General features: G+C 38.3%; 1 protein-coding gene across 1 annotated transcript in view; it reads right to left on the bottom strand.

The window, feature by feature from the left end:
* Positions 1–955: 955 nt before the first annotated feature.
* The window catches only part of SAMSN1 (SAM domain, SH3 domain and nuclear localization signals 1), a 50,493-nt gene continuing 37,091 nt past the window's right edge, over positions 956–14,357 (bottom strand). The window contains exons 7-8 of the mRNA XM_080813149.1: positions 13,224–13,374; positions 956–1,851 (exon numbers count right to left, since the gene is read on the bottom strand). Of these exons, the coding sequence (XP_080669275.1) occupies positions 1,649–1,851; positions 13,224–13,374 (354 nt within the window). The 3' untranslated portion in view covers positions 956–1,648. The remainder of the gene's footprint in view (positions 1,852–13,223; positions 13,375–14,357) is intronic.

Here is a 14,357-nt window from a genome sequence, read left to right as displayed (position 1 = left end):
AGTCCATGATTTGATTTACGTGTTGGACCTTTCTGGAGGCTGTGTGGAGGATGGATTAAGAGGTAGGGCACTGGTAGAATAGGGGTCAGTTGGAAAGCTATTGCACTATTTTATAAATGAGCTCATGAGGTTCCAAAGCAAGACAGCAGCCATGGGAATGGATAGAAAGTCATGAATGGCAAAGCACTTCTAGAGGTAGGACTTGGTTACATACTGAATCTGTGAGAATTGAATCTATGAGAAGGGTATACATGAGATGATATGAGAAATGATTTTCTGTTTGGGGTAAGTGGTTGGGTATTGGCGCCGTTAAAGAAAGAGCTTTGTTTGGAATAAAAAAGCAGAGACAAATTTGTAGAGAAAAATCAGAGATTTGGGTATGTTGATCTGAAGCTTCTAGAGTCCTATGTTGGACTCCTTTCCCCACAAATGTGAATGTTGAAGCATTAGCCCCCAAGATATGGTATTTGAGGATGGTGTTTCGGGGAGATAATTAGGTTTAAATGAGGATGTGAAGGTGGGGCCTTCGTGATTGGATCAGTGCCCTTCTAAGAAAAATCACCGGAAAGCTTGCTATCTCTGACATGTGAGGACACGGTGCGAAGGCAGCTATCTGTGAGCCAGGATTAGAATCCAACCGTGCTGCAACATGATCCGAACTTTTGGCCTTCAGAATTCTAAGAAAATAAGTTTCTGTTGTTTAAGCCACCCAGTCTATGATATTTTATTATGGCAGCCTGAGCTGACTCATACATAGAAGTGTTCAGGAAGTTGGATAACACAGACCTGGGGTTCAGGAGACAGATGGGAGTGAGGTAATTCATTTGGGAATCATATATATATGTGTATATACATATACACATACATATGCTGTATATCAGACAGACTACAAAACTGATAATAGATATTTTGTCTAGAGGTCTAATATAAAAATACTTTCAAGTACTAGTAGTCTGGAAAATAGCAAATGCACATAATTCTTTTTATTATTTAAAATTAGGATATTTCACAATTAAAAATATTTACAATTGAAGATGAAACATCTGTACAATTATTAAAATTCATTTTACTCAATGAGAGTCAACAATATCTTGTTATCTATACTTTTATACTAGATAACAGTGAAGAAATTAACAAAAAATAATTTCTAAAACTCCACTGTCGTTCAGGATAAAATGTCTCCAGTATTAACTCACGCTTTCCCATTATGTATAAAAATGAGTGTGAATGCTGCTTGGACAGTTGGTTAAACAGACACATGCTTCATTACTATTTATTGAATAACAGACACAAATGCAAAACCAACAGGTATGAAAAAGGAGTTTTTTTCTGCAGAATTTATCATTTCACACTTAAACAAAGCTCAATATAGCTTATGTCACACATGTCAAAGACTTACACTATGCCTTTTCTAATACAGGCAAGTGAAATATTAACATTTAGCATTTAAAATAATAAATATACATACTATTTACAATAATTGGGAATGTTAGAGACATGAACTTTTATATAAGATCATTCAGATTAAAACACTTTCTCTTTAGGTTGTATCGCCAAGTATTTTCTTTCTCTCCTATTTATTTGATCTGTCAGCTCAAGTAGAGTTAAAATGGAATGCGTTTGTAGATATATAGCTGAGAATGTGTGTTCAGTCACTTGGCTCTGTGATAGTAATCTTCCGTACCATGTCAGAGAGATTTTCAGACTCCAGATCTTCTTTGCCATTATCTGAATTTTCTGATGAGATATAACAACCAGAGTCCCTTGGGCAGTCGTCTAACTGTGACTTCTTTAAGGAGTTGTCTGGGCTTAAGGATAGGGGCACAGATTCATTTTCTTGCTCTTGAATAGCTGTAAATGGAAACGAGGGCAGCAGTTAGGAGAAGACAAACAAGTTTTATTCATGTGCTCATTCGTCTTTGAGCTATTTTAACGGTACCAACCTTGACTTCATTACATTTGAAACTTCCATGAGTAAACAATGTATTTGTTTATTATAAAAGAGATATTTGCACTCAAATATTCAAGCCCTGCTTTCCTAGAAGACAAAGTTTGCCTTTTTTTTTTTTTTTTTTTTGCTCACTTGCAGTTTCATGGAATTCATGTGAACTGCTTGCATAAGCGAAGATCAATATGGACTCTCATTTTACATTAATGATAAGTTGCCAGAGAAAGCAGATTGTATCCACAGTTTGACTGATGCCTTGTCCAAATACTCCTTAAAGTAACATTAGAAAAAGTCATTTGTAGTTTAAATGTATAATCCAACTCAATAGTGATCTTTGTGGACAGTTCTAGAATCATGATAACGTGGAGTCATGAATAAAATATCTCTCTGGGCAACAACAGATAGTAGGACTTCAATTACTTGGAATTTAACTAAAAAAACTTAAAAAGTATTCGGAATGTTCCTATGTCTGCGTTCACCAGAAAAATCAACATAGAAACCAGGTTGCTTTTAGATAGTAAAACACCACCATTTTCGTTGACTCTGCCTTATTTAGTTTGTCTTCTACATCTTTATAATCCTGAAGAACAATTATTTATATTCAGATTGGTAACTGTGTTATCAAGTCAGTAATCTAGATTCAACAATAATCAGACATTTTCTTTGAAAAAAATTAATACTAGAGATGTAACAAAAGATATTTTGAGGAACCTAAGCAGCACTATGAAGTTGTAATCTTCTCAAGAAGCCTTTACCATCAGAGTTCTCTTGGTCAACGTCAAGTTTCTTCCCTTGACTTCCCTGACATGGGTAAACATGTGCTTCTCCACATCTCCCCGGGGAGGAGATGTATCTCAGGCCACCACCTATCAGCCCTATCAGCACACCTAGTTCTTTCCCCTTCTATCCTCAGAGCTTCTCCACGTTACACATTTGAATAATGCCACTTGGGAAGAACCAAACGCACCCATTGCAGGGCGGGACAAGACCTCTGCCGTCAGAGACTATGCACTTCATCCTGTTCTGGTGAGAAGAAAGTAAATCCCAGCTCCAAAATCCTGGAAGAAGGAAACTATACTTTTCCTCAACAGACTATAAAAGTAAAATGCTAAGTCATTTAGCTTTAGGAAATCCACCCTTTATCTTGGGTACAGATACCCTGCTTCTTTAAGTGCATTTTGTAGGTTTCAGATATCTTGCCAACATTATGTTCTACTGTGTATCCAATTGTTATCAACCTCCTTTATGAGAGAGGATTGAGCCGTGGTGCCCGAAGGCATCCTTGTATGTAATGAATTCACTTCTCCTCAATGGATCTAGAATGGTACTCTTTTATGTACCACCCACAGAAGAACTGAGGAAAGAATCACATGAGTTTTTGTACTCTGTGGTTTAGATGAGGAACACAGGTTGAGGAAGGTCGGGAAAAAATGATAAAGATCATTTTCGTCTACTCATCTTCAAACTGAATCATAACAGTTCTTTTCCTCTTTTCCTCAAAGCTTTAATTGGCAACAATAAAACCACGCTTATGCCATTCTTCCGAATCTTCTCCCTGTTTGCACAACATTTTTTTTAAACTGTGGACTCAAGTATCAGATATTTAAGTCCAGTGATGTTATAACAAGTTCTAGATATTAGGACCTTTAATTTTACTATGCATCGAATGTGACTGTTTATAGCCACCATGAAGCATTATTTTCTCTTTATTAGTCTTAGCAACCTTTAAGTTTAGAGTGAAACTTCTTAATATCCATTAGTGTTTGTGAATATCAGTCATTCAGTTTTGTTTCCAAAGCCTTCTGTTACAAAAAGACAGCACTGAAATGGGACCTCTTTCTCTGAAGGAAAGATTTCTCCCCTGCCTCTGCTTTTCTGTCTTCTTGCCACTGACGTGGAAGAACCAGCTCCGGGTTTCGTTATCCAAGTGTTTCTGGAAAAGGCCAGAGAAATTAGGCCTTTTGTAATGCTTACTGCTACATCAGCAGGGTTCACCATACTTGGAATGTGATCCTAGGCCATCTTTCCCCAGATTATATTTGGGCCTATCACCTCAACACAAAATTAAAAGAACTAAGTTCTTTCCCTTCAGACCGACATTTTAGACAGAACTTGGCATAGTAAAAATTGCTCCCAATACTGTGTTCTATTTAGGCTGATTACTGATTGTGGGACTCTCTTCAAGATAAAAGACTGGGGCTTAAAGAGCTCTGATTTCCAAACTTAGTTCTTTTTCTTTCCAAAAATAAGTACTTAGCTTGTTATTTTGTCTTCAGAAGCCTCTCTCCATTCCCCTCAAAGGGTAACAAAGTAAACAAACAATAAATGAAAATCTGACTTTAACAGAGAATATATAGTTTTTAAATATTGGTAATAAAATGTCTTTGTTTTTATTTTCGCCTGAGAAGTGCTCTATCACTGTCCCTAAATTCTGGGAATTGGTTTGTTTTAAATACAGGTTATTTATTATAGGAGCCTTTTATCTGCAATTTTTATGGAAAAAGGGAAAGAGTTTCTCAGTGTGAAAGTTATGCAGTACAGCCATTTACAGGACAGCAGTAATTTGCTAAATGATTTCCTAGTGAAATGAAAACATGACTATGCCTCCTTGAATGCTTCCCACCGGGCTTGCAATAATTTTAGGCAGGTGATCAGCTGGAACCCCTTGACTTTAACTATAAAAAGAAAAGGCAGGTCATTATGTTATATTATGGAAATGAAAGCTATATAGCATTCAGTTTTTGTGTTGGGGGGGAGGGTCAGGGTTTTCCTTCTTTTGCTTTATTTTTTGTTGTTGTTTTTTTCCGTCCTGACGCTAATGACTTCCAGATTGGCACAAACCTAGGTCTTGTACTATGGGTACTTCTTCCAGCACAGGGGATAAATTCAGGCTATTATGTCCACATTTTCTTTCTAAGTCATTTAGTCCCTTCATGTGGCCATGAAACAGAGAAAAGCTAACTGACCTACCTAGAAATTGAAACTATAACCTTCATCAGTTTTGGCCCATGGTCCAATCATCTGAGCTAACCAGGCAAATAATACATTGGAATAAGAAACAGTTTGCCTCCAAAATTACAAACTTACCATATGAGATATGAGTGCATCTTTTTTTTACATCAAAATGTTTCTGATAATATGTTAAGTTAAAAAGAACAATATATATGATTAAGTATTCTATTACTAAAATTATGTGAAGACCAACAGACTTATGCATATAATTCACAAATGAAAGTGTTAAAACATTTTAGATAGATTTTCTCACATCACCTATAATGTCTTATATTTCAATTAAAAAACAAAAAATTAAAATGGTATAGTTTTTCAGTAAAGCCCCTGCATTTGCAAACAAATGCATTTGCATTTGTTTGCAAATCTTCCAAAGGCGATACATTTTCAAATCTAGGTATATTGGAGAATTATTAAATAATTTGAAAAAGGGTGTCTCTTGTTGCTGGCAGCTAACATCAGACATCATCAGAAGGCCAGAAAGCAACCCCAAACATTTCTGTACTCTATATAATGAGAATAAAATTAGGTTAAGTTAAGGTTAAGAATAATTAGGTTAAGAGGAAATTATTTGGGAAATATTTTGTCATAAAGAACTCATTTGAATATTAAAATATTTTACTTCTTACCCAGATTTTTATGGAATCATGTAAAGCCCGTGGCTCAACATTTTAAGATAGTCATCGATAAAGATAAAAAGTGGCATGGTGATTAAAACAGAAGACAGCTAATATAATTATTCATAAAATAATTATATTGGAATTGTGACATTTAATTCATTAAGTATAGGCAATCTCAATTATACTAAATGTGAAGAAAGCTTTAAAGAATTCAAACTAAATCCTAATTCTGGGGAAAAGGTCTCATATCCTAAAGAGAGAAATCTGTCCTATATTCACCTAGGTTTCTTTCTCAACTTTCTTCACGCAAATATTCCAGATTTTGACTTTACTGTCTTGTGTGCCTTATGTATGAAGCTTTTGTTTCTTTAGGCTCCTGTTTCTTTGGGGAAACTATAAAATAATGCAATCTACAGGGCATAAGAAAAGGCCTGGCCAATGCAAGTGCTCAGTAAGCAATTTTTTAAATAAAAAGATGGTGATGTTTAGGTTAATTAAAGGAAATAGGTATTAAAGATCAAATAAGAAATTTTGTTGAAATTCAAATGAAGATATCTCTTGGCTCTTTGAATTATTGTCCCCTTCTCTCCTGGTGCCATCTTCAAAGAGGAAAAACCAAGCCTATATCATCCTCTCTGAGGATTGCTCGAAACCCCAGCTTCATATTGGAGTCCCACTTGGGTCACTCAGAACAAAACTCGACACTCTCTAGGTATCTACGGCTGTATTTATTTGTCCAGAGGCAGTGTTGTTCAAGGAGGACCATTCAGTAGACAATACGGCGCAACTCTAGGTTATTTCTGATTTCATCTTAAGCACATCCTTAAATCACCCGAACGTGTTAGTGTTATAATAATGACTTTTTGGTATTCATGTCATTTGGAAAAACAACAAATGGAAAACAGGAATCCCTTCATGGACTAACAACAAGTTGCTCTTGTTTTCCTGAGGTCATGAAAGAATAGGAGTTGAAATGTTTTTGAACATCTCTCTTTGCATCCTTTTTTTTTTTTTTTTTAAGATTTTATTTACTTATATGACACAGAGAGGGAGATCACAAGTAGGCAGAGAGGCAGCCAGAGAGAGGGGGAAGCAGGCTCCCTGCTGAGCAGAGAGCCTGATGCGGGGCTCTATCCCAGGATGCTGAGATCATGACCTGAGCCGAAGGCAGAGGCTTAACCACCCAGGTGCCCCTCTCTTGGTGTCGTAACAGCACAGTCTACCTTCTGATGAGATACAGGCCAGGGAGTGAATGTTTGCACTCCCATTCACAGCAACCTCCCATTGTACCATGCTGACTGCTTCGGTAAGGGCAGAGGCACACTCATCTGAGATCTAACTGCTCAACACCAGCACGGGTGCCACTCTGCCCAACTAGACACCCCTATGGAAGGCTTTGGTCCCAGGAAATATTTACCTTTGGTTGAGTTGTCACATTGGACCCATATTGATAAAACTATTTGAAGTAAGATTAAAAACTATCATTATATATTGCCTCTTTAGGAGCTGTGGGAAATCAGTTTCATTTTTCTTATAGATTAAATTATTGAGATGGTGGGAAACAACCTAATTTTATGATTTTAAAAAATTATTATTTGACAAAAACAGGGTTATCCTGCATGTTACTGACCTACAATTTGCTTTTACCATTTAATGTGTCTGAACACGTATTTTTTTTAAGTTTATATATTAGAGAGAGAGAGCATAAGCAGGAGGAGCAGGAGAGGGAGAAGCAGACTCCCTGCTGAGCAGAGAGTCTGATGCGGGGCTGGATCTCAGGACCCTGGGATCATGACCTGAGCCAAAGGTAGACACTCAACTGACTAAATCATGCAGGTGCCCCGTTTTAAACATATTTTTATGTCAGTACGCATTATATTCTCTTAGTATCTTTGTAGGACCTTGTTTGCATATACTAATTAATTTAACAAATCAATTACTGATGGAAGTTCACACTTTAAAAGTAGTAATAGTTTAACTCGCAGTTTTAGCATTTGTGTGTTGGAAGTTCATCAAATTCCTAAAACTGGAATTTCTGGATACAAAAGTATGCACATCTCAAACTTTGATAGGTTTTACATTATTGTCCTCTAGAGATGTATTCATTTACACTCTTGCATATACACAGGCATGCACAGTGAACATACACACAACATAGATCTTGACAACCCGTACCAACACCCATCTGCCTACTACAAAAACTTTTATCTGTGAGGCAGGATTGCTAGGGACTTAAGGTTTATAATCAGGAAAAAGCTTCCTTATGATTTACAAATCTCTTTATTCCCTCCGTGTTAATTCATTCTGCAAGATTTTGTTGTTTTGTTGTTGCTGGGTGTTTTTGTTTGTTGTTATTGTCGTTGCTGTTTTTCCTTCTACAAGCATCTGTAAACCACCTACTCAATGCAAAGCACAGTGGGAGGGGCTTTGGGGAAGGCACGGGGTAACAGAAGATTCAGTCTTGTTTGACCAGGGTAATCATTACAAAGTACCCCTAGTGCACCATCATAGTGCAATATAAAAACAAGTGCATTACAAGTGCCTTAGGTGACTGAGGTGACAATTCTATGGCCTCTCCACTCTTGGCACTGTTCTCTGATAGAAGATTAAAAATGTCTACATTTCATTTTATTTTTTGTATTATACGGAATACGGCATCAATTGTAAATTAAATTTTGTGGTGCCCCCCCCCCGCAAGATTTAATTTGGGTAAAACCAAAAAGAAATCTGAAGAAACTGAATTGCATAAAGCTAAATGGCTACAACTAGAGATATATATAAAATACATATTTATAAATACATAAACGTCAGATGCCCGTGTGCCTTCTCTACTGCGTGCGGATGATTAGCCTGCATTTCTTCAAAGCTGCACGCTTCTGGAATCTAGATTCCAATCATATGGCAGGTGGGTTGGAAACACCAGGCCTGCATGTCAGGGGCTGGGGCACCAGGCTACCCTGGCACACTGTCAGGCCAACTGCTGGACTGCTGCTTGGCATAGCTGCAGATCTCCCCTGCTGGCAGCTCATGCTCCAGGATCCTGGCTGGGACCTGCCTCTTGCCCTGCATCGTTTTAGGCAGGTAGGCAGGCAGGAAGGCACAACTGGGGATAGTTGAGCAACGTGGAGCTGCTGTGACCACAGCTGGTGCCAACAGCCTGGCACACAGTCCGCCCTTCCCCCTCTCCTCTTCACTGAGCGCTGCAAACAAAGGTTTGCAGCTCCCTCAAATACATGATCTGTGGCTTCTAGGACAGTTTGCTCCTTCAGTTACTAAGTCTTTTTTTTTTCCCTCTCCGATTTAAAATTAAATTATTCCTGTGCTTCTATGGAGAACAAGATATTTCCATCACACGTTTTCCCTAAGGACAATAGTACGCATTCTCATAGACACACTTTTAAGACACATCAAAGTGCCTCTAAATGTGGGAAAAGAGGAACAAGTTCAGAATAAAGAGAAAATATTTACTATTAATAGCAGTTAACTCTCTGATTATTTGCAAGAAGCATTTATTAGCAAGGCAAAGGGGTCCTGAAGGTTGTGTTTATGAACAACACACGAACACACACAGACACACACACACATTCTCTTTTCTTACTGGGAATCTTTATTCAAACAATTTTAAAATTGTTTAAAATTGACAAACCATTTTAAAATTCAGGTGATAAATAGAGGAAGCCTAATGTGCACCAAATAAATAGATTCTGTTCTTTTGCTCCTTCAAAAGCCGAGCGTCACCCCAATTTTTCTTCTCCGTCTAGCCTCATCTAGATTCCCAGCTGGGGGAGCCCGTGACCTAATTCTGCTCTCTTCTAAGGCAACACGGGATCAAGTTCAGAATATCTTGGTACTGGCCTTGGCGGGATTGCAGAACCCCAAAGTCGTTATCCTCCTCCGGAGGTAATCCTGTAATCAGCGCTAACACCACTCCACCAGCCCTTCTATCAGCTTGTAGGAGAAACGACTTTACCTCCTGTCAAGCAGTGGCCTAAAAAGTTTAATCCAGTTTTCGTGTTCAAGGTCAGAGTGGGTACAATGCTATCTGTTGTGGCCTAAGAGAAAAGGAAAGTTGCTTGCCCTAAGTATTAGGTTTCTGTTTTGGTCCCTGTCCCACTCCCCCACCCTCTTGGTCCCTCCAGATGTATTAAAGACTCACATGGGGCTTGCAGTTTTTCCTCCATCATGTCAAAGTTTTAACTCTTGCCCTGCAAACAGGTGTCCACTCTCCTCAATTTTTATACTGAAGGGTTGGTAAAGCAAAACTTTCCAGTTCCCAATCGAAGAGGCACTGAAGATTTAAACTAGGAATTTATGGACATTCCCCAAACTATCTTCAATGATCAAGATCAAATGCATACCTAAAATCCTGGCCAATTTGCATGCTCCATTCTTAACACACACACACCCACCCACACCCCCCCCCCCACATTTAACCTATGACTATGACATGCATTTGTTTTTAATAATATCTTAGTTTTATATAACCATATATTCAAGGTCTTTATCATTCAAGGTACATGAAGGTTGTGCATTTAATCTTGAGCATGGTTGTAGGAGATATGATTCACAGAGTAGAGAATAGATAAAAATAAGCATGCACGGCAGCAGCACAGGGCCGAATCATCAGAACTCACCATCTTATCAACAAATAGAAGTCATTCTTCTTTATTTCTTGAGCAAAGCAGTTTCATATAAGATAAATAACTTTCAGTCAGGATAGCCTAACATGCAATATGCATCTTTTTGACATGTATATTCTAGTACTACTTTAGACCGTAAGATGAAAATAAGAAAAATCTCAGGGTTGGGTGTTGACAAGAAACACTGGTTGCATCGGCATTTTCTTCTATTTTTCATCCCCTAGCATTTGGCTCAGTGTGTGTCCATGTGTACATTACGGGCTATTGTTAAATGATCAACTTTTAGTGACCTTCAAAAACCATTTTCCAATGTCTTATAAGGGAAATAATTTGGGGGACTGGTACTTTTTTATATCATGCTTTGGAGATACTGCGTTTTGTTTCCAGGGTGCAGTAGAATGTGTTTCTAATAGGTGTGGGAACCTGGGTTTAGACTTGTGACCTTGAGAACACAACTTAGCTACTCTGGTTTTGGTTTCCCCATCTTGCAAAGGAAGCACTTGGGTCAGATGGTTTTTCAAACTGCACCTAGCTCTCATATATGTTGTTATCTATATGTCATTATTTTTTCATTAACATAGAAAGGAGAGGGGGGATGACGGTGGGGGAATGAAGAAATTAAGTGGACACCACACACGGGACCAAGCCTCCAGCCCTGGACCGATCTTCCCGCTGTGGGTCCAGACTGAGCATTGTTTTCATGGCTAGAAACCTTTCTCACCCAGGCTCTCTGGCCCTTCCTATCCAACAGCCCTGTTGCAATGCAGCCATAGTTGTCTTGAACCTTTCAGGCAGTAATGTTGCAAGGTTTCTGTTCTCACTTACATATGAACTTCCACTTTCTGAGACAGAAAACTTAACTGAAGCTCCTGAGAAAGCTGGCACAGTAGAAAACTTCAATTTTCAGATATTCATTGTTCTTTCTATATTTGCCAGTTTGCATGTGTGGAAGAAAGAACTTGGATTTTTATAGCAGACTGCCTCTGATTAAAACTTCAGCTCTGCTACTTAGCTAGCTGTTTTTGGCCTCTTTGAAATTCATCTCTGAAATGTTTTCTCATCTGTGAAATGGACAAAATCCCTACCTAGACGGTATGATCAAAGAAAAGCAATGTGTTTACAAGTGCTGGAAAAATACCCCTTTCCCTCCCTCCGCTTCAACATCAAATTATTCTGAAGGGTATTGACAATGATACTGCACATTATCAACTCCAAGAAATCTACAAGATCTGTTTCTTAGCCTGACATGACTTAGTGCGGCACCACGTTTTGAAATGACAAGATGTGAAAGGAACTGCCTCGTCTACCCCAGAGATTCTGCTACGTCAGTTTACACGGATCAGGACTGTTTGGCTTGTACTATTGAGGAAACTGGCTGCCTTCTTACGCTTGACCTTTGTCTGCCTCTGTGACCTCATCCCCCTCCCCGCTCCCCACAACGTCAAAGAATGCCCGTGAACGCCTGGGCCCAAGATGGGGTAACTTCTGCAGGTGTCAAATTAGCCTTACGTGCGGAAGCTCTTTGAAAAGGACAAAGCTCTATGCAAGCTCAAGACAGCGGGTAAGAAAAAAGTGAGATGCGGTTTCCAAAAAAGTAAATTTATTCCTGCTAGATAAAAGGCCAGTGTAGAAACACGTGCTGTGTAACTATGCCCATTTTGGAGCATATGAGACTGGATGTGGGAAAACCTACTGAGAGACAGTCAGGAGGCCTGGGTCCTAAATACAACTCTCCTCCTTGCTCTCCATCTGGGCTGTTATTTGTGGAAAGTAGAGTAGCATCACAAACACCAGTCCCGGCTTTCCACAACTCACTACGTGTGTGAGCTTGGACGAGTCACTTATATCTCCATTTCTCATTATAACACGGGACAGTACTCTCTTAACTCGCAAAACCGTGGAGCACATTAAAGAAGATAATACATGTAAAGATCTTGGCTCAAAGTTTGACTCGGAGAACAGGTTCAAAAATGTAGTTAATGATCATGAGTAATATTATTTTTGAATGAGAAAGCTGATTAGATGATATGAGTTCTTTTTGTTCTTTAAAAGTCATTACATCCCGGGGTGCCTGGGTGGCTCAGTGGGTTAAGCCTCTGCCTTCGGCTCAGGTCATGATCTCAGGGTCCTGGGATCAAGACCCACATCGGGCTCTCTGCTCAGCAGGGAGCCTGCTTCCTCCTCTCTCTGCCTGCCTCTCTGCCTACTTGTGATCTCTGTCTGTCAAATAAATAAATAAATTCTTTAAAAAAAAAAAAAGTCACTACATCCCTCTTTCTTCCTTACAAAATATTCCTTGTGGAGTTTGGTACATCCTGAGCTCAGGGTATCAGAAGCCGGACCAGATTCAGGGAGAAGAGTGTTCAGATTGGGCGATGGTAGCGCCAAAAGCTACCCTGTCTTTACAAACCCAGTTGGTAAGTGAATGTGCACGCATTACTCTATCTTTAGTTTATACTTACAAATACAGAGAACCATCTCAGATAATAAAAGTGAATGCTGAATATTTTTGCAAGCTATTATAACGTTTTGAAAGCATACTGTAAACACATACAAGATGTGACTATATGGTAATGAAATGAATTTTCCTGTGTGGGTCGAAGGCTCATTAGCTTAGAGCCATGCTCGGCGCTGTTCTACAAAAGTTGCATATGACATTTCTCACTAATGGCTCATGCTGTCACTAAATATTTGTCTCTAACTCCCTCAGTCTTTGGGAATGCAGACATCCTCTTGTGGATAAATTAATAGCTCTGCAGACTCTAAATGAGATGCCCAGAAAAGTCTTTCCATTTTCTGAGTCCAGGAAGGGAAAAAGTCCTCTTCCTAATTATAGACTTGACCAGAGTTGTTGTTTCCAAATAAATAAGAAAATACTTATTTTATGGAAAAGAATGCTTGATAGGATTCTCCGTAAACAAAACTGGGGTTTTGTTTTTAATAATTTTACTATTGACATTGAACTGCGATTTTCAGCTAAGGAGAAAAGTAGGGGTGCACACTTACTTTCTTCGTCAAGGAGATTTTCAGCAGCTGATAGTAATCTCATCCTGTCTTCCGGGTTTTTAATATTTAATTCAATGAGATGACTCTCGTTTATATCTTTTAAATCTTCTAGGGTCTCATAACCGTTGAGTAAAAGTGTTGAGGTATATTCCTGTGGGGGAGAAAAATATGTATAATACAGACAGTCAGATTCAAATATTTTATTTTGAGTTCTCTTTAGGTTTAAAGAAAGTGTAGAAGTGCATATGGACACCAAAGGCACCAACAGAACTTTTGCTTAACTTTATTTTACTCTGTACTAGTTCTCTACATATGAACTCTAGGGCATTTATAAGAGTATGTTGGAGAATTCTCACCTTCTGGAAGGACAAATGTAAAGAAGAAATAATTACCTTAAGCCGTGCAGTGCTAAATCATGGATCAATTAAAGAGCGGAATCATTCATCCCACTTGGCACTTCTTCACTTCTCAAATAGCTCAATCGACAAAGCTAGCGTGTCCTTACGTCTATCAATAAAATGCCTCTAAAAGAGTAATTGTAGTACTATTTCTGAATCTACATCTTTTCTTGTTTGCTGGCTTGCAAAAATAATTTACCCCCACTAACGTCTTAGGATAGTTTAAAAAATGAATTTGAAACAGGCAGAGAACAATAGACTTAGCATTTGGTGAAAGTCATTATATAAACCTAAGGAATTCCAGACTTTCTATTTAATTAGAAGTTTTTATTAACCACTGTGGTTATAAAGGCACTGTGGTTGGGAAAAATATTTTCCCTAAAGTTTTCTCTTCTCAGCATGTATAGTTTGTCCATCACTAGCATCAATATATATTAATTTAAAATTGACAGGCTTCTGATTTCTGAGTCTGTATGTTATTTATGTAACCTCTGTTCTCTCTAACAGAACAAAAATGCAAAGGGAAGTTGAATGCTCTACAACTTCCTCAAAACTTCCTTCCATTTTACTTGATCATCATTTCAATATCCTTAGTTTTAAGTAATCAGTAATAACAGCCAGCCCCTTTTACAAAAAAAAAAGCAAGTGAGAGAGAGAGAGAAAGAAAAAGTACCACTTCTTTTAAAAATGATGTCTCTTCGGAGCACTGAATTAGAACCGAGAAACCAAAGTCCCC

Source organism: Martes martes (genome assembly GCF_963455335.1).
Source record: "Martes martes genome assembly, chromosome: 1".
Taxonomy (NCBI): domain Eukaryota; kingdom Metazoa; phylum Chordata; class Mammalia; order Carnivora; family Mustelidae; genus Martes; species Martes martes.
The sequence above is the reverse complement of the archived record's forward strand: the minus strand, read 5'-3'. Positions and strand labels throughout refer to the sequence as shown.